Raw genomic sequence first — 24170 nt, 5'->3', positions numbered from 1 at the left:
ACATAACTGAATAAAGATATTCAAACACAGAACCACCTATTTTGAAGTAAACAAAAAATTCAAGGTGCATGTATTTTGCAAATCAAGGGGGGGGGGGGGGTAGATGCCCATAGTTACACACACTAGTGAAAATTTGAAACTAAATTCATAATTAAGCCTCCCAATTTGCTGTGTTTTTTTTTTTAAATCACTACATTCAACATTCCCTTCAATTTCAGTCCATCTCTAGCAAGTACATTAGACAGGAAAGAGGGTACCTGATCAGGCATTGTACTTTGTTTTGAATGACGTGACTGAAGTTCTGGTAAAATTCACTGTCCACAGACCCTGGTTTCCTCCTCTGCAGAGACCTGCATGGAAAAAGAAAAGCATCAGACATACACTCAGAGGGCAATGTCTCCTTGCTCATCATAGAAGCTTTAAAACCGGAGCGAGTACCAAAGTAAAGGGCTTCTGCACAATTCAAATATCTAATGTCTAGAATCTTCACAGCTACTTAAATTAAAAGCAAGCTTAAGCAACTCCCCAGAGTACTATTAACAGAACAAGAGCATCTTACTTTTTTCCCTTAGCAAATAAAACTCCAGCTCCTACAGCAACACTGACAAAAAGCAAACATCAATCTGCTCCTACACATGCGCAGCAAGGAGGACAGGCAGCTAAGCTTCAAGAGCCACCGTCTGTGCCACACAGCATGCTGGGTAATAGTCTTCACATCTGCTTCAGCTGATTCCAGCAACCCAGGTTTTCTGCTTCTTTAGATAGCTGCCCTTCATTCCTATTAGCTAATCCACCGCTGGTGATTTTGTGATGCACTACATTTATTGACAGTTTACTTGAATTAGGCAGAATGAAAGTTCAGATCTGATATGCCATCTAGCTATTGACCAATTGGTAGTTTGTTAACTAAGTTGATGAAAGTCACATTGTAGCCACTCAATTCATGACCTATTTATGGTAGACAATAATTGCACCATTCTCAATTTGGTTTTCAAAGTACACACAGCACAGAATATTTGCTTATTACTTTAGTTGCAGATGCTAAGAGATTTTTATCTTGCGGAATTGATGCAACGTATTCAACTTGATAACTGCAGCCTTTGACACTGTAGATCACATTCTTCTGTTAACCAGATGTGGAGGGGCATTTTCAATAAGACGTCTAAATCCAATTTTGGACATTTTGCAGAAAACATCCAAAAATCTGGTAGTGAACATGGCCATTTTCAAATGAGAAAAACATCCAACTTTTGGGTGGATGGGGGGGGGGGGGGGGGGAGTTTAGGGAAAGGGATAATGACTGTGGAATCTGTCAAACATTTTTGGTAATGTCTGCCTTCCTGTCAGTACTTGAGCCAATACCCACTCTCAGGAAGTGAGATATTTATTCTCAGTGCAGTAAAGGAATGTGTGTTAGAGAGCTGCGTGGGAATGGGGTTCACGGGAATCCCGCGGAACCCCCACATGGACGGAAGCAGGGAAGGGAAAGGGAAATGGGACTTGATATATCGTCTTTCTGAGGTTTTTGCAACTACATTCAAAGCGGTTTACATATATTCAGGTACGTATTTTGTACCAGGGGCAATGGAGGGTTAAATGACTTGCCCAGAGTCACAAAGAGCTGCAGTGGGAATCGAACTCAGTTCCTGCGGGGTTCCCACGGGGATGGAAGCAGTTCCTGTGGGGGTTCCCACGGGGATGGAAGCAGTTCTGTGAGGTTCCCGTGGAAGTGTAAGCTGCATCTGCACCAGCCTCTCATCTAACGAGTACCAAGTTCTTTAAGTGCTGTCTCCTCCTCCTCCTCCTCTTCCTTGATTTAACAGCACAAACGTGGAAAGTCTTCTATTAAGGAGGTGGTAGAGACACAAATGATGACGGAATTCAAAAAGGCATGGGATGAACACAGAGGATCTCTAATTAGAAAATGGAAGTTATAAAAAAGCTAACCTTAAATGGCTGCATGTGTACGGATGTGTCAAGTGACACTTAGATGACAACTCTGGCTGTGATTAACTAGGGCTGATACTGGGCAGACTTCTATGGTCTGTGTCTCATACATGGGAATCTGGTTTAGGATGGACTGGAAAGGGCTTAGAGAGCAACTTCAGTGGCTGGAACATAAGGACAGTGCTGGACAGATTTTTACGGTCTGTGTCCCACAAATGAGAAGACAAATAGACTGGAGTGGGCTTCAATGGCAACTCCAGCATTTGGAACATAAGGATAGGGCCAGATAGACTTCTTTGGTCTATGTTCCAGAAACACGAAAGAAAGACCATAATCAAGTATATAATATCACACTCGATTTAATCATGAATTGATAATGAGTGTGACTATTGGGCAGACTGGATAGACCATTCAGGTCTTTATTTGCTGTCACTTACTATGTTACAATTAATCCTCTTTGCTCCTGGGCTGATGCGCAGACCTCAGCTCTGACAACGGCATGAGCATCGGATGTCACCTGACCTACTGGCATATGCATGTGGTAACCTCTCAGCACACAGTGCCAGTAAATCAGAGACAAATCTTACATGTGCACACCAGAGTGTTCCATGTTCTCATCTTTCCTGTCTCATCAGCTCATAACCTTGGGGTCATCTTCGACTCCTCCCTCTCCTTCTCTGCACATAATCAGCAGACTGCTAAAACCTGTCGTTTCTTTCTCTATAATATCACCAAAATTCGTCCTTTCCTTCCTGAGCACACCACCAGAACCCTCATCCACACTGTTATCACCTCTCGCTTAGACTATTGCAACTTGCTTCTCACACGTTTCCCACTTAGCCATCTCTCTCCTCATCAATCTGTTCAAAATTCTGCTGCACGACTAATATTCTGTCAGTGTCGTTATGCTCATATTAGCCCTCTCCTCAAGTCACTTCACTGGCTTCCTATCCGTTTCCGTATACAGTTCAAACTCCTCTTATTGACCTATAAGTGCATTCACTCTGCAGCTCCTCAGTACCTGGGCCGGGGCAAGGCTGCCCCCGCCGCCGCCCCTCCTGAGGTCGTCGTCATCACCGCCCCCTTCCACCCACCCCCCTCCGTCCACCACCGGGCCGGGCCCCCCTGAATTCAAATCATAGCGCCTCACCTCAACCTCGCTCCGTGTGAAAGAAGCGCAGCAGCGGCAGTCTGCAGATCGCCTCCCTTTGGGCCTTCCCTCCATGTGTCCCACCCCAAGGCCCAAAGGGAGGCGATCTGCAGATTGCCGCTGCTGCGCTTCTTTCACACGGAGCGAGGTCGAGGTGAGGCGCTATGATCTGAATTCAGGGGGGCCCGGCCCGGTGGTGGGCGGATGGAGGGGACTGCAGCGCCGGGCCCCCCTTGGAGGCCCAGGCCCGGGGAATTTTGTCCTCCCTGCCCCTCCTCTCGACAGCCGTGCTCTTCACTCTCATCTCTCCCTACATTCCTCCCCGGGAACTCCATTCACTGGGTAAATCTCTCTTATCTGCATCCTTCTCCTCCACCGCTAACTCCAGACTCCGTTCCTTTTATCTTGCTGCACCATATGCCTGGAATAGACTTCCTGAGCCAGAACATCAAGCTCCATCTCTGGCTGTCTTCAAATCTAAGCTAAAAGCCCACCTTTTTGATGCTGCTTTTAACTCCTAACCCTTATTCACTTGTTCAGAACCCTTATTTTTATCATCCTCACTTTAATATTCCCTTATCTCTTGTTTGTCCTGTTTGTCTGTCCTAATCAGATTGTAAGCTCTGTCAAGCAGGGACTGTCTCTTCATGTTCAAGTGTACAGCGCTGCGTACGTCTAGTAGCGCTATAGAAATGATAAGTAGTAGTAACTTCCATTCCTTCCTTGCCTAAATCCAGAAGGAGACTGAGGGAGCTGACCAGAATTTTCTTTTATGTACCATTAAATTCTTATGGGGATGGGTTAAATTTTTGCGGGGATGGGTAAGATTCCAGTGGGGATGGGTAAGATTCCAGCAGGGACGGGCGGGGATGGGTAAGATTTCTGTCCCCGTGCAACTCTCTACTGTGTGCGCTCTGTTTTTCTTGAGAGTGCATGCTTTTTAACACAAGATAATTTGCAGGTCATTAGGTGTAAATATTTTTACTGCTTGTCTTAGACCACTGTGTGCTGAAGCTTAGTGCAGCATTCCAAAACAACAGTCACTGCACTGAGGCCTGAATGGGAAAACTGCTTGAGTAAATCAAGCTTAGAGAGCATGGTGGACCCAGAAAAGCTTCTCAGTAAAGGGAGTGGAAGCAAATTCAGTAACACAATGGTATAAAACATAGGCAAGTTGCTTCACACTGTTGTCTCAGGTACAACTTAAGACTAAATTTACTAATGTGCATTATCATGCTTGTTTATCTTTGGGAACAGGAAAATTTCTACTAGACCTGAATGTAACTCACCTTGAGCTAACAATGAAAAGGTATGAGCTAAATCTAGACAAATAATTGATACATTGTGAAGAAGTAAAAATAAAACCTGAGGAAGTAGGGGCCACAGTATTACAACAGGAAAAATACCAGCAGATTAGAAGGGCCTTAGAATCATATTTATTTTTCTTCGCTCTTCTAATACCAGCCTCTTAGTTATTCCCTTAGTAATCCTTATCCCCCGGATTCTATATCCTAGAGATCGGCGCTGAAATCAGCGTGGATTCTATAACAATGAAAACAATTTAACAAGCTTAACAGCTAATGATCACTGATAACAGCACTTAATAAGCAATAATGAACACTAATTGGCACTGATTAGAATTTAGGCACACAACTCACTAAGCATATTCTGTAACAATGTGCGCCAAACTTCTAATGCGCGCAGGCAAAAAAGGCATAGTTATGGGTGGGAAAATGGGCATTCCAAAATTTATGCACCTAGTTATAGAATATGGCCCAGTGCGCCTAAATCTACGTGCTGGAATTCACGCCACATTTTTGTTGGTGTAAATGGATGCACGTAGATTTAGGTGCTGAAATATCAACTAAGTGTATTCTATAATCAGTGCCCGATTATAGAATATGCTTAGTTTGCAGTGATTTCAGTGCTGATTTTTTTTAGGTATCATATACAGAATCTCCCCCTATATGGCTGAATTATTCCTGTTCTACAGCTTTTCACTGCTTGGCTCCAATCTTGTGGAAACAATTGCCCACAAATCTCTGACCTTGAAAGCCTGATTTTTTATCAGTGTTTTTGGCTAACTGGTTTCTTCATCTTTTCCAGTGGTCCCTTACCCTTGTGTATTCTACTTTAAGCACATTGTTCTTTATTATTGTTTTGTTAAGCATCCCCCCCCCCCCACCGCCAGATGTCAATTTCATCTTATGTTCATCTTTTGATAGTATGTCTTTTCATGTTGTCTTCTATTGGCTGTTTATTTACTGGCTTTTGTACACCGCCATGTTGATGACAGCACTCCTGTACACTGCCACATTATAGCAGGATTTCGTATGATTCCTCAGCCTGGCAGTTTTATAAACTGAATACCATAGGTACCACTTTAACACCAGTGACTACACAGAGTTCCCCCACTGAAACACAGACCTGTGTCCAGTCTTCAGTTTTGGCGCCTATTAAAGACTTTAGATGTAAATTCTCCCACTTGTTAGCCATGTGTCACCAGCAGTTAGAGGCCCAGATAGCAGATTTGGAACAGACACATTCACAGAGTTTAATTGAAACTGCTGCCCACCACCGTCAGGAGCTCCAACAGGAGATAGAGCGGCTGCGGGCATTTCAAGGACAGGCTGAGCGCACACTGGATGCATGTGAGAGAGCTCACAGACAGCGTGTGAAAGGGCTGGAGGAGCAGGTGAGATTTACAAGTGACCAATAACACATTTCCACCTCAGGAAATTAAGAAGCCATGGGATGGAAGATAATGTTGTATTGTAGATTGGTAACTGGATAAAAATTGAAGTAAAATAATGAAATGTCATAGAGATCTGTACTGGGACCAGTGCTCTTCAAATTATTCATTAACAATCTAGAAAAAGGTACAATGAATAAGACAATCAACTATGCAGATGACACAACTATATTCTAAATTAATTATTTATTTGTTTGGTACGTGCATTCTGTTTAAAAATAATCCCCATTTTCTTCTGTTAAAACACAAGGGGCCCAATATTCAGTATTGGGCTAGTAGTTGCTCATACTAAAACAACCAGACAAAAGAGATGATGAACCCTCAATAAAACCCCACAAAGATGGTGCACAGAATGCAAAAGAACATAAGAGTAGCCATACTGGGTCAGACCAATGGTCTATCTAGCCCAGTATCCTGTTTCCAAGTACCTGGCAGAAACCCAAACAGTAGCAATATTCCATGCTGCCAATCCCAGGGCAAGCAGTGACTTCCCCCATGTCCATCTCAATAACAGACTATGGACTTTTCCTCCAGGAACTTGTCCAAACTGTTTTTTAAACCCAGATTTGCTAACCGCTGTTACCACATCCTCCGGCAATGAGTTTTATTTATTTATTTATTTGTTGCATATGTATCCCACCTTATCCCACCTCTTTGCAGGCTCAAAGTGCCTTACAATACATCATGAGTAGTGGAGGCATGTTAATAGATAAACATTTGGTATTGCAGGATCTTGGTCTGCATGATGATAGTAAAACAAACATAATAAACGAAATCATAGTGTACAAGCAGATATTATGAAACAAGTTCTGAATATAGATGTGCGAGTTGTGCATATTCACAATTGTTGATCTTTGTGGTACGCTTTATTGAAGAGATGTGTCTTCAATAGTATGCGGAAGTTCGTTCTTTCGAATATCGATTTCAAGCTGCGTGGCAGTGCGTTCCATAACTGTGTGCTCAGGTAGGTAAAGTTTGACGCATGCATTATTTTGTATTTCATTCCTTTGCAGCTGGGGAAGTGCAGATCAAGGAATGTGCGGGATGATCTTTTGGCATTCCTAGGTGGTAGGTCTATCAGGTCTGACGAGGGGCGTAGCTACGGGTGGGCCTGGACGGGCCCAGGCCCACCCACTTTTGCTCTAGGCCCGCCCCAACCCAACAACATCGCTGGCGGGAGTGTTGCCTGCCTGAAATTCTTCTCCCCGCAGCTGCCTCGGTCCCTGCATTATTCTTTTTTTTCGCCCGTGACCAGCAGCGCTACGATTCACAGAGGCCGCTCCGCTCCCCACTGCAGCGTCCATTCGGCCCTACGAAAACAGGAAGTGTATCATAGAGGGCCGGATGGACGCTGCAGTGGGGAGCGGAGCAGCCTCTGTGAATCGTAGCGCTGCTGGCGACGGGTGAAAAAAAAGAATGCTGCAGGGACCGATGCAGCAGTGGGGAAAAGAATTTCAGGCAGAAGTTCTTCGAGAGTTGCTGCACAGGGGGGTAAGGAGTGAGGGAGAAAGTTGGACATGGGATGGGAGGGAGAGATGCAGAAGAAGAGAGAGGGAGAGAGAGAGAGAAAAAATGTTGGACATAGAAGTAGGAGAGAGGGTGACATGTGGGAGTAGGACAGGGGCAGAAAAAAATGTTGTGCCCATCCAATTTGGGCTCAGGCCCACCCAAAATTGGCTGTCTGGCTACGCCACTGGGTCTGACATGTAAGCTGGTACATCTCCATGGATAATTTTATGAACTAGTGAGCGTATTTTGAACATGATGCGTTCCTTGAGTGGGAGCCAGTGTAGTTTTTCTCGTAGGGGCTTGGCACTTTCAAATTTTGGTTTGCCAAATATGAGTCTAGCTGCAGTGTTCTGGGCTGTCTGGAGTTTCTTGATTATTTGTTCTTTGCAGCCGGCATACAGTGCATTGCAATAGTCTAGATGACTGAGCACCATTGATTGTACCAGTTTGCTGTTCCAGAGCTTAACTATTCGTTGAGTGAAAAAATTTTTCTTCCTATTTCCTCCTATTTGTTTTAGGAGAGGCGATCCAAGATGGCGGCATAACAGGTTGCGCGGAAAAGCTTCTCTGAGAACTGATTTGGGAGAAAACTTATTGGCGATAAAATGCTCCATACTAAAAGGAAGGGGCTGATGCGGTTAGTTCCCCCACCTACCTCGACTCCCTCCTCGACCCAGACGGGACTTCAGTGCTTTTTCATGCCGGTTTCCCAAGCAATTGGAGATATGGATCCCATAGCGGGGCTCTCTGGAGAAGCGGAGGCCCCGCTGGGAGAGGAAATATCTCTTTCTCCACCATCGATTACTAAACCTCCTTGCCCAGCATCAATGACGAATCCCGATGTGGCTCAGTGCCCTACCGGAAGTGTTTCAAGGTAAAGTATACACAAAAAGTGGCACATATGAGTTTATCTTGTTGGGCAGACTGGATGGACCATGCAGGTCTTTTTTCTGCCGTCATCTACTATGTTACTATCCTGCTTATAATTGAACGAGAAAAACGCCCAAGTTCCGACCTAAATCGGGAGATGGACGTTTATCTCACAAAAACGAATAACGCGGTATAATCGAAAGCCGTACTTGGACGTTTTCAACTGCACTCCATTGTGGAAGCGTACAAAGTTGACGGGGGCGTGTCGGAGGCATGGCGAAGGCGGGACTGGGGCATGGTTATCACCCGAACAGAGATGGGCGCCTTTCGCCGATAATGGAAAAAAAATATGCGTTTGTAGCTAGAATTTAGGGCACTTTTCCTGGACCCTGTTTTTTCAAGAATAAGGCCCCAAAAAGTGCCCTAAATGACCAGATTACCCCCAGAGGGAATCAGGGATGACCTCCCCTGACTCCCCCAGTGGTCACTAACCCCCTCCCACTACAAAAAATGATGTTTCTCAACTTTTATTTTCACCCTCAAATGTCATACCTACCTCCCTGGCAGCAGTATGCAGGTCCCTGGAGCAGTTGTTAGGGGGTGCAGTGGACTTCAAGCAGGTGGACCCAGGCCCATCCCCCCCTACCTGTTACAATTGTGCTGCTTAATGCTTATTAGTCGTCCAACCCCCCAAACCCACTGTACCCACATGTAGGTGCCCCCCTTCACCCCTTAGGGCTATAGTAATGGTGCAGACTTGTGGGCAGTGGGTTTTGAGGGGGATTTGGGGGGGCTCAACACACAAGGGAAGGGTGCTATGCACCTGGGAGCTCTTTTACCTTTTTTTTGTTTTTGTAAAAGTGCCCCCTAGGGTGCCCGGTTGGTGTCCTGGCATGTGAGGGGGACCAGTGCACTACGAATCCTGGCCCCTCCCACGAACAAATGCCTTGGATTTATTCGTTTTTGAGCTGGGCGCTTTCTTTTTCCATTATCGCTGAAAAACAAAAATTCCCAGCTCACAAATTGTCGAATAAAACATGGACGTCTATTTTTTGCGAAAATACGGTTCGGTCCGCCCCTTCATGGACCCGTTCTTGGAGATAAACGCCCATGGAGATAGACGTTTTCGTTCGATTATGCCCCTCTATGTGTCACCCTCTACTCTTTTTTTTTTTTTGGAAGGGTGGTATATAAAAGTTTAAAAAAATAAATGGGCCTGATGTTCAGAACCGTGGGAGGCAGCTCGCATAAGTGCTGCGATTGGCACTGACCCCAGCTATTCAATGCCAGGCTGTTTCCGGTGACTGGAGTTGAATACTTTTTTTTGGGGGGGGCTGACTTAAATTTAACCAGCTAAGGGGGTCTTTTACAAAGGCACGATAGCATTTTTAGAGCACACTAAATGCTAGAACGCCCATACGAATATATGAATGTCTGTAGCATTTAGTGCATGTTTTTAGCACACGCTAAAAATGCTAGCGTGCCTTTGTAAAAGGTCCACCAAGTGAATATTCAGCTCTGGCCGGTTAAGTTTATAGTGCCCAAAGATAGGACTGCTAAACTTAACCGACCAGCACTTGAATATTCACGCTACAGTCAGTTAGCCTCTATCCCCCGTATTCTATATATGGCGTGCTGAGTTAAACTGTGCACATGACCAATTTATACAAACTACTCAATTAGTTAATGAGCCTATTAGTACTGATAATTGGCTCATAACAATCAATTATTAACACATGGGCAATAATTAAAATGTACACGTGCATCTTTAGGCTTATTCTAAAAAGAGGTGCACATAAATTCCAGTGTGCATAGCCAAGAAAGGGCATGGCCGGGCTGTACGATTTCATAAGGACTGCTTTAGGGTTTTTTTTACTAAGCCATGATAGCGTTTTTATCTCGTGGTAGAAATCAGCAGGCGCTAAACGCCAAGATGCCTATTGTATTCCTATGGGTGTCTCAGTGTTTACTGCCAGTTGATTTTTACTGTGAGCTAAAAATGCTACCGCAGCTTAGTAAAAGGGCCCCTTAATGCTTTATAATGGTGTTCTTCAATGGTGGCCCCTGGAGATGTCTGAGATAGCCCCTTCATCATTCTACTTTTTTTCGCTACTCTCTGCCTCTCTACCCAAGCTCCTGACAGAAAAGGAGATGGGGGTGGGGGTGGAGAGCAACATGCTTGAAAGACAACTCATTGGAGTGGAGGAGTGGCCTAGTAGTTAGAGCACTGCTCTTGACATCCAGCTCAAATCCCACTGCTGCTTCTTGTGATCTTGGGCTAGTCTCTTAACTCTCCATTGTTTCAGGTACAATCATATCAGTCCTCCCACAACAGAGAAATACTCCATGCACCTGAATGTAACTCACCTTGAGCTACTACTGAAAAAGGTGCAAACAAAATAAATAAATAGAAGAGACAGCATTTGGAAACACCCACCTCAAGGATACCCCCAGTGAAAAGTCTGAAGGTGAGATGGATGTCATTGATACATGCTGGTCAGAGGTGTTGTATCTGTTGGTGGAGGTGTGCTACTGCTAAATATCTAATATCTAAGAATTAATATACAGATGAGGAGAAGTGGAAATTTCTCTTTTTTTTCTGTAAATTACAATGATATTAAGCTAGAAGGCCAGGTGGAGCAAATACCCCACCTCCTCCCTATCTTCCTCTGCCAGGCAATTGAAAGACAATGAGCTGTTTATATGAGTGTGTTTATTAGCCTTTGAGAGACATTTGGGATGCAGATCAAAGCAAAGTTCCAGGTGACAAGAGGGCAGGGCTGACAGAGGAGAAGGGACAGAAATCCTGCAGTCAGGATGGGATAAGAAAATGCTATTGCAGGGGGGTCGTGGGAACTGAGTCCTGAATCCTTTGAAGTGAGACACAGATTGCTTTTATGGAGGATGGAGATGTAACTTTTAAGGAAATGCAATAAATAGGCCCAAACATATCCATGCATAGGAAGATATCTAACTCTCACTTAAAAATGAGGGATAAACACTGCTTTATAAATGTATTCCCTACATGTTTAATCTGGAGAAAGATCAATGATAGGGTATTGGTTTGCAGTGGTAAATCATCCTGCTTTTCTAACCATGATGTGAAAATAAAACTTGGCAGTGTGAAAATCAAAGAAGAGATTTTTATGTATAAATCTTTTTATTGAACACAAGCAATGCAATAAAGCAAAACATAATTCCAGGAATTTCCAATACCCAATCCGTTCTACAGCATTACTTATAAACTGCCTATAAACATTTTCAGATCATTTTATATTAAACTGATTACATGTTCAGGTTATTACAAGTATACCCCCCTGTTTACAAAACCACGTGGCAATGCCAACACAACCTATTCAAAGTGAATGGGCTGTGTTGGTATTAGCGCACCGGCAGCATGGCTTTGTAAACGGGGGGGGGGGGGGGGATAGAAAGCATGTGAGGCATGACTTGTGTAATTCTTTCCAACTGTTCTTTGTGTGCGTGTGTGTGTGTATGCGCAGGGGCTGTGGAGTAGGTACATTAAGGGCCCTGTTTACTAAGCCATTCTATAGGCGTGCTACTGTTTTTAGCACGTGCTAATGCTAGAAACACCCATAGGAATATATGGGTGTCTCTTGCACAGGGCACACTAATTTTTAGCATATAATAAAAATGCTAGCACACCGTAATTGACTCCAATTCCTCTATTTTTCTACTGTCCAACTCTGACTTCTACTATGTATAATAAATCTAAGAGAAATTTGATTAATTACAGAAATATAGGATATTTCTTTATGTACAAAATTAGGACTAATAGACCTATATATTATAATGTTCTTAAATTTTATTTTTTACATTTAAGTTCAATAAATGGAAAATGAAAAAGAAATTCACCTAACAGTACACATTATGGAGAGAATAAGCTAATTGCATAGGCAAAACCTCCAAGAAAGCAATACAGAATACACTTTGTCATAGTTAAACAGTACTAAACAACCCCAAGTTAGGAAGAACTTTCTAAAACACCTTCAAATCCAATAGAAACCTCTCAAGTTGCGCGGGATCACAAAAAATATAGGGCTCCTTTTAGAAAGCTCCATTAGCGATTCTGGCACAGCAAATCCTTGGTGTCATGCAGGGCATAGTATGAGAGGTAACAATGTTGGGCTCCTCCCGTCTCTTACGTCACTGCCCCTGGAGCGACGCAGGGGCAGTGATGTAAGAGACGGGAGGAGCCTGCAGAGCCAGCAGCCAATGCCTCAAGGCTGCCTGCGGAGGTGCTGCGCTTTTTATTTTCAACTTTTTTTGTCGTTAGTGCTCAGCTCAGTCAGCTGAGCGCTTCTTCTTTTTGTAGCGCCGGCCCTGTTGCTCAATAGGAAAAGCAGCAGTGGCCGGCAATGGGAGCTGGTGTAGGCTTGGAGGAAAAGTGGGCGGGCAGTGTCTGTGCGCTTGGGTGGGTGGGCCAGAGCTGAAATTGGGTGGGCCTGGGCCCACCCAGGCCCACCCGTAGCTACGCCCCTGGATCACTGACCATTTTAGTAGCCTCCCTCTGGACCAATTCCATCCTGTTTATATCTTTTTGAAGGTGCAGTCTCCAGACTTGCATACATTATTCTAAATGAGGTCTCACCAGAGTCTTATACAGAGGCATCATTATCTAATTTTTCCTACTGGCAATTCTTCTCCCTATGTACCCAAGCATCCTTCTAGTTATCACCGTTGCTTTTTGTACCTGTTTGGCCACCTTAAGATCATCACATATTATCACACTCCTGACCTCTCTCGCTTCTCCTTCTCCACTCCTCCAAACCTGTCCACAATGAAATCTTTTTTTGTAGGGGAGGGGAAAGGAAGGCAGGTAAGGAAGGAGGGGCGAGAATTCCATCCTAGATCAGCAGTAGTTCTTTTAGAAACTGACTTACTAAGGCTGTTTTCCTCTGAAAATCGCTGGCAGAAGCTAGCAGTTTCTCTTTCCAAATCACTTTGAAGGGCATAATTGAATGCGAACGCCTATCTCCATGGGCGTCTATGTCCAAAAACGGGTATGTGAAGAGGCGGGACAGACCGTATTATCGAAAAAATGGACGTTTTTCAGCTGGGCGTTTGTTTTTTTTAGTGATAATGGAAACTAAAAACGCCCGGCTCAAAAACGTCCTAATCAGAGCCATTTGGTCATGGGAGGGGCCAGGATTCGTAGTACACTGGCCCCCCTGATATGCCAGGACACCAACTGGGCACCCTAGAGGTCAGTGCGGTGGACTTCAGAAAAAGCTCCCACATGCATAGCTCCCTTACCACGGGTGCTGAGCCCCCAACCCCCCTCCCCCAAAACCCACTACCCACAAATGTACAACACTACCATAGCTCTTAGGGGTGAATGGGGCACCTACATGTGGGTACAGTGGGTTTTGAAGACCTCCCATTTACCAGCACAAGTGTTACAGGTAGGGGGGGATGGGCCTGGGTCCACCTGGCTGAAGTGCACTGCGATACCCACTAAAAGTGCTCCAGGGACCTGCATACACGCAGGCCTCTAGGACTTGTTGCTGCTATATAACATTGGCACACCAGTTGACACCTGAAGACTAATCTCTCCGAAAACGTCCTTTATTGGAATAAGCACGCTTACTCACAGTTAACTGCAGATCAGAGGTTGTGCCCCACTGGCAACGAGTCTCCCTGGTACTGAGATGAGCAGTAGGTCAGAGCTGGCAGAATGCTGTACAATGCCCTCTTTCAGCCACATTCAAGGGAAGAACTAAGTTCTGTAACGTGGCTAACACGTGAAAGGGATCTAAAACTGGCTTACAAAAATGGCCACTACCTCATGGACTACCGGAAACAAAACAGGGCACACTCTGACCCAGTAAGCAGAGGGAAAAGCACCATGGGAGTAGAGCCTACCAACTACCAACATCGTGAGCATGTAACACAAGCTAGTGGAATCACGGAACCCAATACCCTACACCCACCACAATGCATTGCTGATGTGACTCTGCAGTGCTCTTAACAGAAAAGGTGTCATACTCACTCGAGAGCCACCTCAGAACCAGGGAAAGGCTGTCAGAGGATAGAACACATTCTGCTGTCATGGAGGTGGGTACGGCATTTGAGGCTGGCATAAAGGCTGGAAAAAAAGTTTTTAAAGTGGGTTTTTTTTGGTGGGTCATCTGGCCAGTTGGGGCACTTTTTTGGGACTTGTTCGTGAAAAGAAAGGGCCCAAAATAAGTGACCCAAAATCGCGGTCAAAACACCTTTTTTTCTGATTATCAGCTAAAGACGCCCATCTTTCCTCGGCCGATAACCACGCCCCAGTTCCGCCTTCACCACGCCTCCGACACGCCCCGTCAACTTTACCCGTTTCTGCGACAGATTGCAGTTGGAAACGTCCAAAATCGGCTTTCGATTATACCGATTTGGGCGCCCACGGGAGAAAGACGTCCATCTCCCAATTTGGGTTGCAATATAGGCGTTTTTCTCTTTCGATTATAAGCAGGATTGTCAGCTGTGTGACATCACCAACTTGATAGGTGAAACTAAGAGGCAATTGCATCTTTGTTCACATATCACCATAGCCTGGATCCTCACCAGTATCTCTCTCTCTCTCTCTCTCTCTCATGTACCCCCTCCCCCAGCCTTTATCTAGTCTTTCTTATGCAGTGATATTTTAATTCAGCATAACATTTTAGTTCTAGTTATTATTCAGTTGCAAAATATATAATTTTATTCTAGTTCTGACAACAATCTTAATTCTAGTTTTTATTTAGTCTTCTTCTGAAAATATTAGTTTTTATTCCGGTCACAAACTCATGACAAATCATTTCAGTTCTTGCAAAATAGACACAATAATTCTAGTTTTTATTCAGTCCTCTTCTGAAAATTTTTGTGCTTATGCAGTGGTGTGCTGGAGTCGGCTCGCAAGAGCCGGTTGTTAAATTTTTTACCAACTTGCGAGCTGGTTGTTCCTGAGGGCGATCCGGCACTCCCTCCTCCCTCCCTCCTACAGGGTCCGCTCCCTCCCTTGTCCAGTGAATTCTTCGGGGCAAGCAGTCTTGCCTGCCCGCTGCCGGCGCTGACCCTCCCCCGCTGCTGGATCGCTCTTTAAAAATGGCCGCCGAGACTTCTGCTGAAGTCTTGGAAGCCACCCTTGTAAGTCTCGGTGGCCATTTTGAATAGCGATCCGGCAACGGGGGAGAGTCAGCGCCGGCAGCGGGCAGGAAAGACTGGGGATCTTTCCTGCCTGCCCCAAAGCATCCGTTGGACAACCTCGGTGGCTGGAGGGGGGGCAGGGGAGAGAAGGGAGTCGCTGGACATGGGTGGCTGGAGGAGGGGGTAGGGGAGAGGGGAGTTGCTGGACATGGGTGGCTGGAGGAGGGGGGCAGGGGAGAGAAGGGAGTCACTGGACATGGGTGGCTGGAGGAGGGGGGCAGGGGAGAGAAGAGAGTCGCTGGACATGGGTGGCTGGAGGAGGGGGCAGGGGAGAGAAGGGAGTCGCTGGACATGGGTGGCTGGGGGACGGGGGCAGGGGAGAGAAGGGAGTCGCTGGACATGGGTGGCTGGGGGGGCAGGGGGAGAGAAGGGAGTCGCTGGACATGGGTGGCTGTAGGAGGGGGGCAGGGGAGAGAAGGGTTGCTGGACATGGGTGGGTGGATGGAGAGGAGGGCAGAGGAGAGGTCGCTGGACATGGGTGGATGGAGGGGAGGGCAGGGGAGAGGAGGGTCACTGGGCATGGGTGGCTGGAGGGGGGCAGGGGAGAGAGGAGAGTCGCTGGGAATGGGTGGCTGGAAGGGGGGCAGGGGAGAGAAGTGTGTCACTAGGCATGGGTGGCTGGAGGGGGCAGGTGGAGAAAGGAGAGTCGCTGGGCATGGGTGGTTAGATGGGGAGCAGGGGAGAGAGGAAGGTCGCTGGACATGGATGGGTGGATGGAGGGCAGGGGAGAGGAGGGTTGCTGGACATGGGTGGATGGAGGGGAGGGCAGGGGAGAGGAGGGTCGCTGGACATGGGTGGGATGGAGGGGAGGGGAGAGAGAAGAAATGCTGGACATGGATGGAGGGGAGGGAAGAGTGAGGAAGGAGATGAGATGAGGGAAAAGGAAGAGAGGAGAAAAACTGCACGTGGATGAAGAAAATAGGCAGTAGCTGGATTCACAAGTCAAGTCTGCGGAAGACCAGAAATGAAGGAGGAAAGGAAAGAAATAAATGGAAAGGAAGCCCTGGAAACGGAGTTAAGAGGACAGATAGCAGCAGAATCGGATACTGGGCCAGCATGATCAGAAAAACAAAGTCACCAGACAACAAAGGTAGAAAAAATCATTTTATTTTCATTATAGTGTTTGGAATATGTTCACTTTGAGAATCAGGTGCTCAACATTAAAAGTTTATATTTATTTACTTATTTATGGCATTTTATCGCATATTAAACATGAATTAGATTGGAACCTGGGATAATTTAAATTTTTTTCCCTGGAGTAATGCATTGCCCCCCCCCCAGGCTCTCTCCCCGGCTATAGCCATCTCTGCAATTTGGGGGGGGGGGGGGGCGCAGAGGGGGACTGGGGAGAGAACCTGTTGTTAAACATTTACCAGCACACCACTGTATACATGTAAAGTTTTCATTCCTCTTAAGCCATTTTCATTAAGAAAAATGATTATTTATAGTTTCAATTCTATTCAGGAGAGTATATTTTTTATTCCTATTCAGCTTTTGTTTTGAAAAAAAAAAACATGAGGCTCCTCTTACAAAACACCCTCTCCCATGGCCGCACCCTGATTTTGGAGCCACTCATAAATATGCATGTTTAAATTTGAATTAATTCCAATTAGCACTGATAATTGATGATTAGGGTCCAATTATCAGCACTACTTGGCTCATTCAATTGCGTATGGCCAAATTTGCGCACACAATTCTGAGTGCCATATATAGAATTTGGGAGATTCTGTGCTACATAGTATTTGCAAAGGAACACTTAGAAGACATTGCATGCATGTGGGAGGTCTTGTGGAAAAGAATGGTAGTGGCAGCGTTATATTGTGAGGATATTTTGCAACAGTGAGGAGAGTGGGGCTTGTGAATTTTAAAGGAAAGAATGTTGGTAGAAAGAATAGGTAGATCCAGGAGGAAAACCTGTTTCAGTCTGTCACAGACCTAGAAATGGGGATAAGATTCATTTTTCAGCAGAAGAACGATGGGAAGCACAAATCAAAATCAACAAGGGAGTTGATCGGGAAGAAGAAAGTGAATGTCCCTGAGTGGCCCAGTCAAAATCCAGTCTTGAATTAAACAGAAAATCTGTGGTAAGACTGGAAGAATGCAGTGTACAAATGATTCCCAGTAAATCTGAAAGAGCGTGAGTTATTCTGCTAAGAGGAATGGCCAAAAATGCACCATCCCACTGTGCCAATTCAAAAAAGTTTGCTAAAAATTTGGTTTGTAGGTGCCAATTTGATAATAGCATTTATGTGCATAATAGTCTTTATAGAATAGTAGCGTAAGTCAGCATTTAGACACCTAACTTTAGGCACGAGCACTTAACACCAGCTGAATGGCAGGTGTAAATGTGCACGAATAGTGCATGTAAGTGATAGTATTATATAACATACGTGTGCAACTGCAAGACATGCCCCTGACCTGCTCATGTGCACACACTCATTGCAATTGTGTGCTTTGGGGGTCTTTTACTAAAAGCCGAGATGCCCACTATATTCCTATGGGCTTCTCTGCGTTTACTGCCAACTGATTTCTACTGCGAGCTAAAAACACTGCCATGGCTTAGTAAAAGACTCCCTGTAGCATTTAGATCTGTCTTAAGAGAGATTTCATAGAAAGCTAAAACCTTTTCTATTTAAGAAACATTTATTAATTGATATATGTTGAAAGTTAACCTTCTGCCTTTATTCTAAGAATTGCTACACAACATTCTACTTACTATACACTATCTCTCCATTTTTGTGATATGTATTTGCTGCTATTATAACTCCTGTAAGACACATAGAACTGGATTTGATATCTGGATATTTGTGGGCTAAAATCTAATAAACTGAAAAATAAAAAGATGCTATGTTTATAGAATTATGCTTAAGTGGAATTAATAACTGCAAATCAGTGCCAATTAATGCTAGTTAAGGGCCATTATTGGTACTTAAAGTCAATAAGTGCTTAGTTTAACAATGAAGTTAGGTACATAACTGGCAGTATTGTATAAATTGCATGTGAAATTTTGAGCACAAGTTTATAGAATTAGAAGGGTTACTGTATCCTCAAGTTGGTTTTCCTTAAGTATTGTCTCAAGGGGTATGAGGACTTACGCAAAGAAGATCATTGGTTTTATTGCTCTTAATTACTTTATCAATATTTCTGCAATTGTTCTTTCACTTTGAAAGTGTAGAGTCTGTTTTATGGACCAGTGAAACAAATCCCTACTTTAATATATCTTGAATTGCATTTATTAGAAAACAGAATGAGGAAACTATATAATGTCTGAATATACTTACAAGGCACAGTAGACCAGTTGATTCCTGCTGCCTATGACAGTGGTTCTCATCATGTTTTGTGTTATATCAGTCCCAACATTAGGTTTAAATTGTTAGGACACAAAATGACCTTCCTTTCCTCCCCCCTCCCCCCTTTCCCCTTGGCATTAGCCCTTTCCCTGCTACAATATTGAGGTCTGTGCCGGGTCTGTGCTGGGTCCGTTGCTTTTTAATGTATTTATAAATGACCTAGAGATGGGAATAACTAGTGAGGTAATTAAATTCGCCGATGACACAAAATTATTCAGGGTCGTCAAGTCGCAGGAGGAATGTGAACGATTACAGGAGGACCTTGCGAGACTGGGAGAATGGGCGTGCAAGTGGCAGATGAAGTTCAATGTTGACAAGTGCAAAGTGATGCATGTGGGTAAGAGGAACCCGAATTATAGCTACGTCTTGCAAGGTTCCGCGTTAGGAGTTACGGATCAAGAAAGGGATCTGGGTGTCGTCGTCGATGATACGCTGAAACCTTCTGCTCAGTGTGCTGCTGCGGCTAGGAAAGCGAATAGAATGTTGGGTGTTATTAGGAAGGGTATGGAGTCCAGGTGTGCGGATGTTATAATGCCGTTGTATCGCTCCATGGTGCGACCGCACCTGGAGTATTGTGTTCAGTACTGGTCTCCGTATCTCAAAAAAGATATAGTAGAATTGGAAAAGGTACAGCGAAGGGCGACGAAAATGATAGTGGGGATGGGACGACTTTCCTATGAAGAGAGGCTGAGAAGGCTAGGGCTTTTCAGCTTGGAGAAGAGACGGCTGAGGGGAGATATGATAGAAGTGTATAAAATAATGAGTGGAATGGATCGGGTGGATGTGAAGCGACTGTTCACGCTATCCAAAAATACTAGGACTAGAGGGCATGAGTTGAAGCTACAGTGTGGTAAATTTAAAACGAATCGGAGAAAATTTTTCTTCACCCAACGTGTAATTAGACTCTGGAATTCGTTGCCGGAGAACGTGGTACGGGCGGTTAGCTTGACGGAGTTTAAAAAGGGGTTAGATAGATTCCTAAAGGACAAGTCCATAGACCGCTATTAAATGGACTTGGAAAAATTCCGCATTTTTAGGTATAACTTGTCTGGAATGTTTTTACGTTTGGGGAGCGTGCCAGGTGCCCTTGACCTGGATTGGCCACTGTCGGTGACAGGATGCCGGGCTAGATGGACCTTTGGTCTTTCCCAGTATGGCACTACTTATGTACTTATGTACTTATGCACATTGAGTATATAATTGATAGCACTGGTGAATTAATGGACTAAGCGAGTGGAATTTTGATGTGGGGGAAGACATTGCAGAAAGAGGACTTAGGGTCCACTCCACGTCCCATTTTCCATTGGGAGCCCTGGTGTGTGGACCCCAGCCAATGACTGTCACTACAAGTGTTAGGCTAAGTGAGCTGAAAAAGGATATAAAACAGTGATCACAAAAGCCAGTTCTGGCTATGTTGGAAGACCACAAGTCTGAAAGAGAAGTCAGATTTCTTTTCTTGACTGAACCAACAATTTATGAGCTGTAAGGCTTGAATTTAGTTAGAATAAATTTTCCTTTTTAAAAAGTGTTTTTCAGCACATTTAATTTTTCTAGCAGTATGAGTTTTGAAAGGTGATTGAAGCCCAGTTCAGTAGCCCATCTGTGATGTAATAAATACTAATTCATTGACACGTGCGTTATGAATGCACTGCTGGACCAATCAGATTACTTTACAGGCTATTTTCTGATGAACTTCATAAATCAGCTTTCATTCTGCTAGAGCTGTCCGGAGGAGACAGGTAAATATATTCCCTGTCCTTAGCTGTATCTGGCCACCTCTCTGGCCTGCTCCTGTCCAGGTTCAGGATCCCCTATACAGCAGCCTCCTTCCTTCTCTTTTGCCTGTTGAAAATTCATGATTTCCCCTCTTCATGCAGACTTTTCTTTCTCCTCCCTCCCAAATATCTACTTCCCCGCTAATCTTCTCTCAATTTCCCAATACCTTCTACACTGTGCTGTTCTGCCTATTCAGAAAGTGAGCAGTACGTCATGCTGTCTGCCTCTGCCCACTGGCTTCAGTCTGCAGTTTGAATGTATGGGGCCCCATAGTCCTGCAGGACCTGCTGGCACCAAGCATTCAAACTGGCAGAATGAAGCCAGCCCCAGAGGAGGAGAAGATGTGGGAAATAAACTCTGTTTGTGTGTGGGAGTGGGGGGAGACAAGGAATCAGGGGAGAGAACGAATCATGAATCGGGGAGAGAAAATTAGGTGTGCTGGGAATCAGAGGGGGAAAGGATCGAGGAAGCGCGGTGGGGGGGCAATGGAGGGGGGAGAGAGAGAGAGAAGATCATGTTGGGTGTGGAGGTGGTATAAGGATAGAGTGAAAATGAAATTTGCGTTTGCTTTTAGCGAAGGATCCGGTTTCACTGTCTCCTTGCAGGGGAAGTTGGTGGTGTTTCCCTTAGATTTGCTGAGAGGCATATGAAATAAATTTATTTATTTATTTATTAGGATTTATTTACCACCTTTTAGAAAAAAAAAATCACCCAAGGCAGTATACAGCAACCATCCCTCTCTTTACTCTGTTGGTCTACGGACTTTTCCTTTAGGAAGCTGTCCAGACCTTTTTTTAAACACCGCTAAGCTATCCACCTTTACCACATTCTCTGGCAATGAATTCCAGAGTTTAATTATAAACGACTGAAGAAAACTTTTCTCCGATTCGTATTAAATTTACTACTTTGTAGCTTCATCTCATGCCCCCTAGTACTAATATTTTTGGAAAGAGTAAACAAATGATTCACATCTACCCATTCCACGCCACTCATCATTTTATAGACCTCTATGATAGCGCCCCTCAGCTATCTTTTCTCAAAGTTGTCCTAGACACTTCAGCCTTTCCTCATAGGGAAGTCGTACCATCCCCTTTATCATTTTCATTGCCCTTCTCTGTACCTTTTCTAATTCCACTATATCTTTTTTGAGATGCGGTGACCAGAATTGAACACAATATTCAAGGTGCGGTCACACCATGGACAGATTTAAAGGCATTATTTTATTTTTTTAATTATGTTTATTAACACAATACAGAATGTGACCACAAGTAACACAATGTGTGATAATAACAATACATAATAATCAGAAAGTCTATAAAACAGCTCTCTAATGTACAGCAGAGTGAAATTGCCATTCCGCATTGATTTTTTTTTTATATATATACCCCGTATCCTCAGTCATTCTCCACATCAGACCTCTCTCTCCTTCCAAAAGTCACAACATACACCCAACATACCAACTCACTCAGCTATTCATATACCCCCCTGCTAGCCTTCCCTAACCCCTTCCCACCACCTTCTCTTGTTAGTTAATCAAGTTTAAACAATGTGTCCATAAAAAGACGTAATGTCTATTATCTAACTTTAATGACTTGGAGTAAATCTGGCTTTCATGCCTGCCCACGTCTCGCATTTTCGTGAGTCAGATGCCAAGAGGTATTTCCTCAGAGAATATCCAAAACTGCAGAATAGTTTTCCGAATCAATAATAGGGAAATATATATAAACCGCCTACATGGTTGGGAGAGACCTTGGGCGACAAGGAGTGATTGATCTTCCAGAAGCAGAGTTGCATAATCCCATTCCATTTCCCTTTGGGAAAGCCTCATTCCACAGCAAGAGATTCGGGCATTCTAAAAAAGAATAGAGAAATGTACCCACACCTCTGTGGCATCTACTGCACTGATCATCATCCCATAGGCCCATTTTTGCCCCTTTTGCCTTAGAGATATGTGCTCTATGGCAAAATTTTATATTGTGTCTCCTGTAAATCTACTGCTTTAACCATTTCATATAAGGTGGAAAAAAAGTGCTCCAAATTGGTGGCTTGTATATGTACTGCCTAGTTCTTCATTCCAGTAACCAGATTCTCCATGTCGCCCAATGGTATAGTCATCTTTAAGATTTTATATCATGTCGAGAGTCTATTCAGAATAGTGGGAATGTGTAGGAGTATTGTGTCTAAAGCGCCCCATGTCCAACTATCCCCATATCCAGCCCTCAGAGAGGACCGGTAGTGCCTTGCCTGAAGATATTGCAGCAAATTATTGTTTGGAAAGTCCCAATGTTCTTTTGCTTGAGCAAAACTCATGAAAGAATCTTCTCCAATGGCAAGCAACTGTCCTATAAGTCTGCATCCCTTCTCTCCCCATCTAGTAAATACCAAATATCCCATACCCGCAGGAAATGCAGCATTACCCACCAAACTCAGGAAGGGAGAGACATCTGGAGAGCGCTGCTGGTGCTCCCTCCATCAGATCCAGGTCCCCCTCAATGGTCTTAGGAAACCTAATTTACCGGCAATTTTAGGGTTATTGTTAGAGCTCATGTGTATAAGATTTATGAAAGACCATTCCTCCAGCCGACCACGAGGGAAGAAACAAAATGTCCCTCAATCCCTTCAAAAATAAAATGCATGAGCGCTGCTAGATTATACAAGCGGAGGTTGGGAAGTTCCACCCCCCCCCCCCCCACATCTTTATTTAAGGTGAGCCTTTGATGTCCTATCCATGCCTCTTTCTGACACCATGTAAAGGAACGAATTATAGAGTGGAACATGCGTTCTTCCCTCCTCAGTATTCAAATGGGGGCCACTTGTATGGGGTATAAAATCTTAGGCACTAAAATCATGTTTACTAAAGCTACCCTGCCCATTAAGGGCAGTGGTAGGTCTTTCCAATGTTCTCACAGTTGCCAAATCTTTTCTACTGGACCTAATGATCTAACATATTACATTTATAAAATACCGATTGGCTGGTGCTTTGAAAAATACCCAGGTATCGCATTGTGCATTTAGCAAGGGGTACAGGCAACGCAGAGAACCCTGGATCTCCCGTGTGTCCTGCAAGGGGAAATAGTTCCGATTTAGAGCAATTAACCCTCAGATCCGAAAGATCTCCAATGCCTGTATGATAGATAATGCCCTTGGCAGACATCTAGGGGCATTGACCAAGTAAAGTAATATGTCATCCGCAAAAAGGTTTAATCTTAACTCCCTACCCTTATCCCCTGAATAGCTTCACTACTATGAATCTTAATAGCCAACGGTTAAATGTTATCTATCTGTTTCCTAACCTGCATCAAATATTGCTTAGTGGAGTCGCTCATATGTAGTACATGTTGCCTTCTAAGCTGGTGATATTCCTGCGACAGGCGCAAAAGATCAGACTCTCTCTGCTTCCTCCACCCTGAGGTATAAGCTATGATGTGACCTCTCACTACTGCTTTAGACGCTTCCCAATACATGCCTGGGTTAATGTTTGGTGTGTTGTTGTGGAATTGAAAGTCTAGCCAGTTACTTCTCAAAAATGCATGAAATTCCCTGTCATTATACAGAGAGGGGGAAAACCTCCATACCTTCTCACCAGGTTCTGCAATGAAAGAAAGTGTCATCACAACCACAGAGT

At 44.4% G+C, this 24170-nt stretch overlaps 1 protein-coding gene across 3 annotated transcripts in view; it reads right to left on the bottom strand.

Moving 5' to 3' along the window:
* Nucleotides 1-665, bottom strand: part of LOC115474938 (zinc finger protein 2 homolog) — a 57625-nt gene extending 56960 nt beyond the window's left edge. For all 3 annotated transcript variants that reach the window (XM_030210650.1, XM_030210649.1, XM_030210651.1), the window contains exons 1-2: nt 560-665; nt 258-350 (exon numbers count right to left, since the gene is read on the bottom strand). Coding sequence is in view for 2 of the 3 variants with exons in the window: in XM_030210649.1 (XP_030066509.1) it covers nt 258-269 (12 nt within the window). In the remaining variant the exon portion in view is untranslated. The remainder of the gene's footprint in view (nt 1-257; nt 351-559) is intronic.
* Nucleotides 666-24170: the final 23505 nt, after the last annotated feature.

Source organism: Microcaecilia unicolor, chromosome 7 (genome assembly GCF_901765095.1).
Source record: "Microcaecilia unicolor chromosome 7, aMicUni1.1, whole genome shotgun sequence".
Lineage (NCBI taxonomy): Eukaryota > Metazoa > Chordata > Amphibia > Gymnophiona > Siphonopidae > Microcaecilia > Microcaecilia unicolor.
Note: the sequence above shows the minus strand (reverse complement) of the source record. Positions and strands in the feature narration are given on the sequence as shown.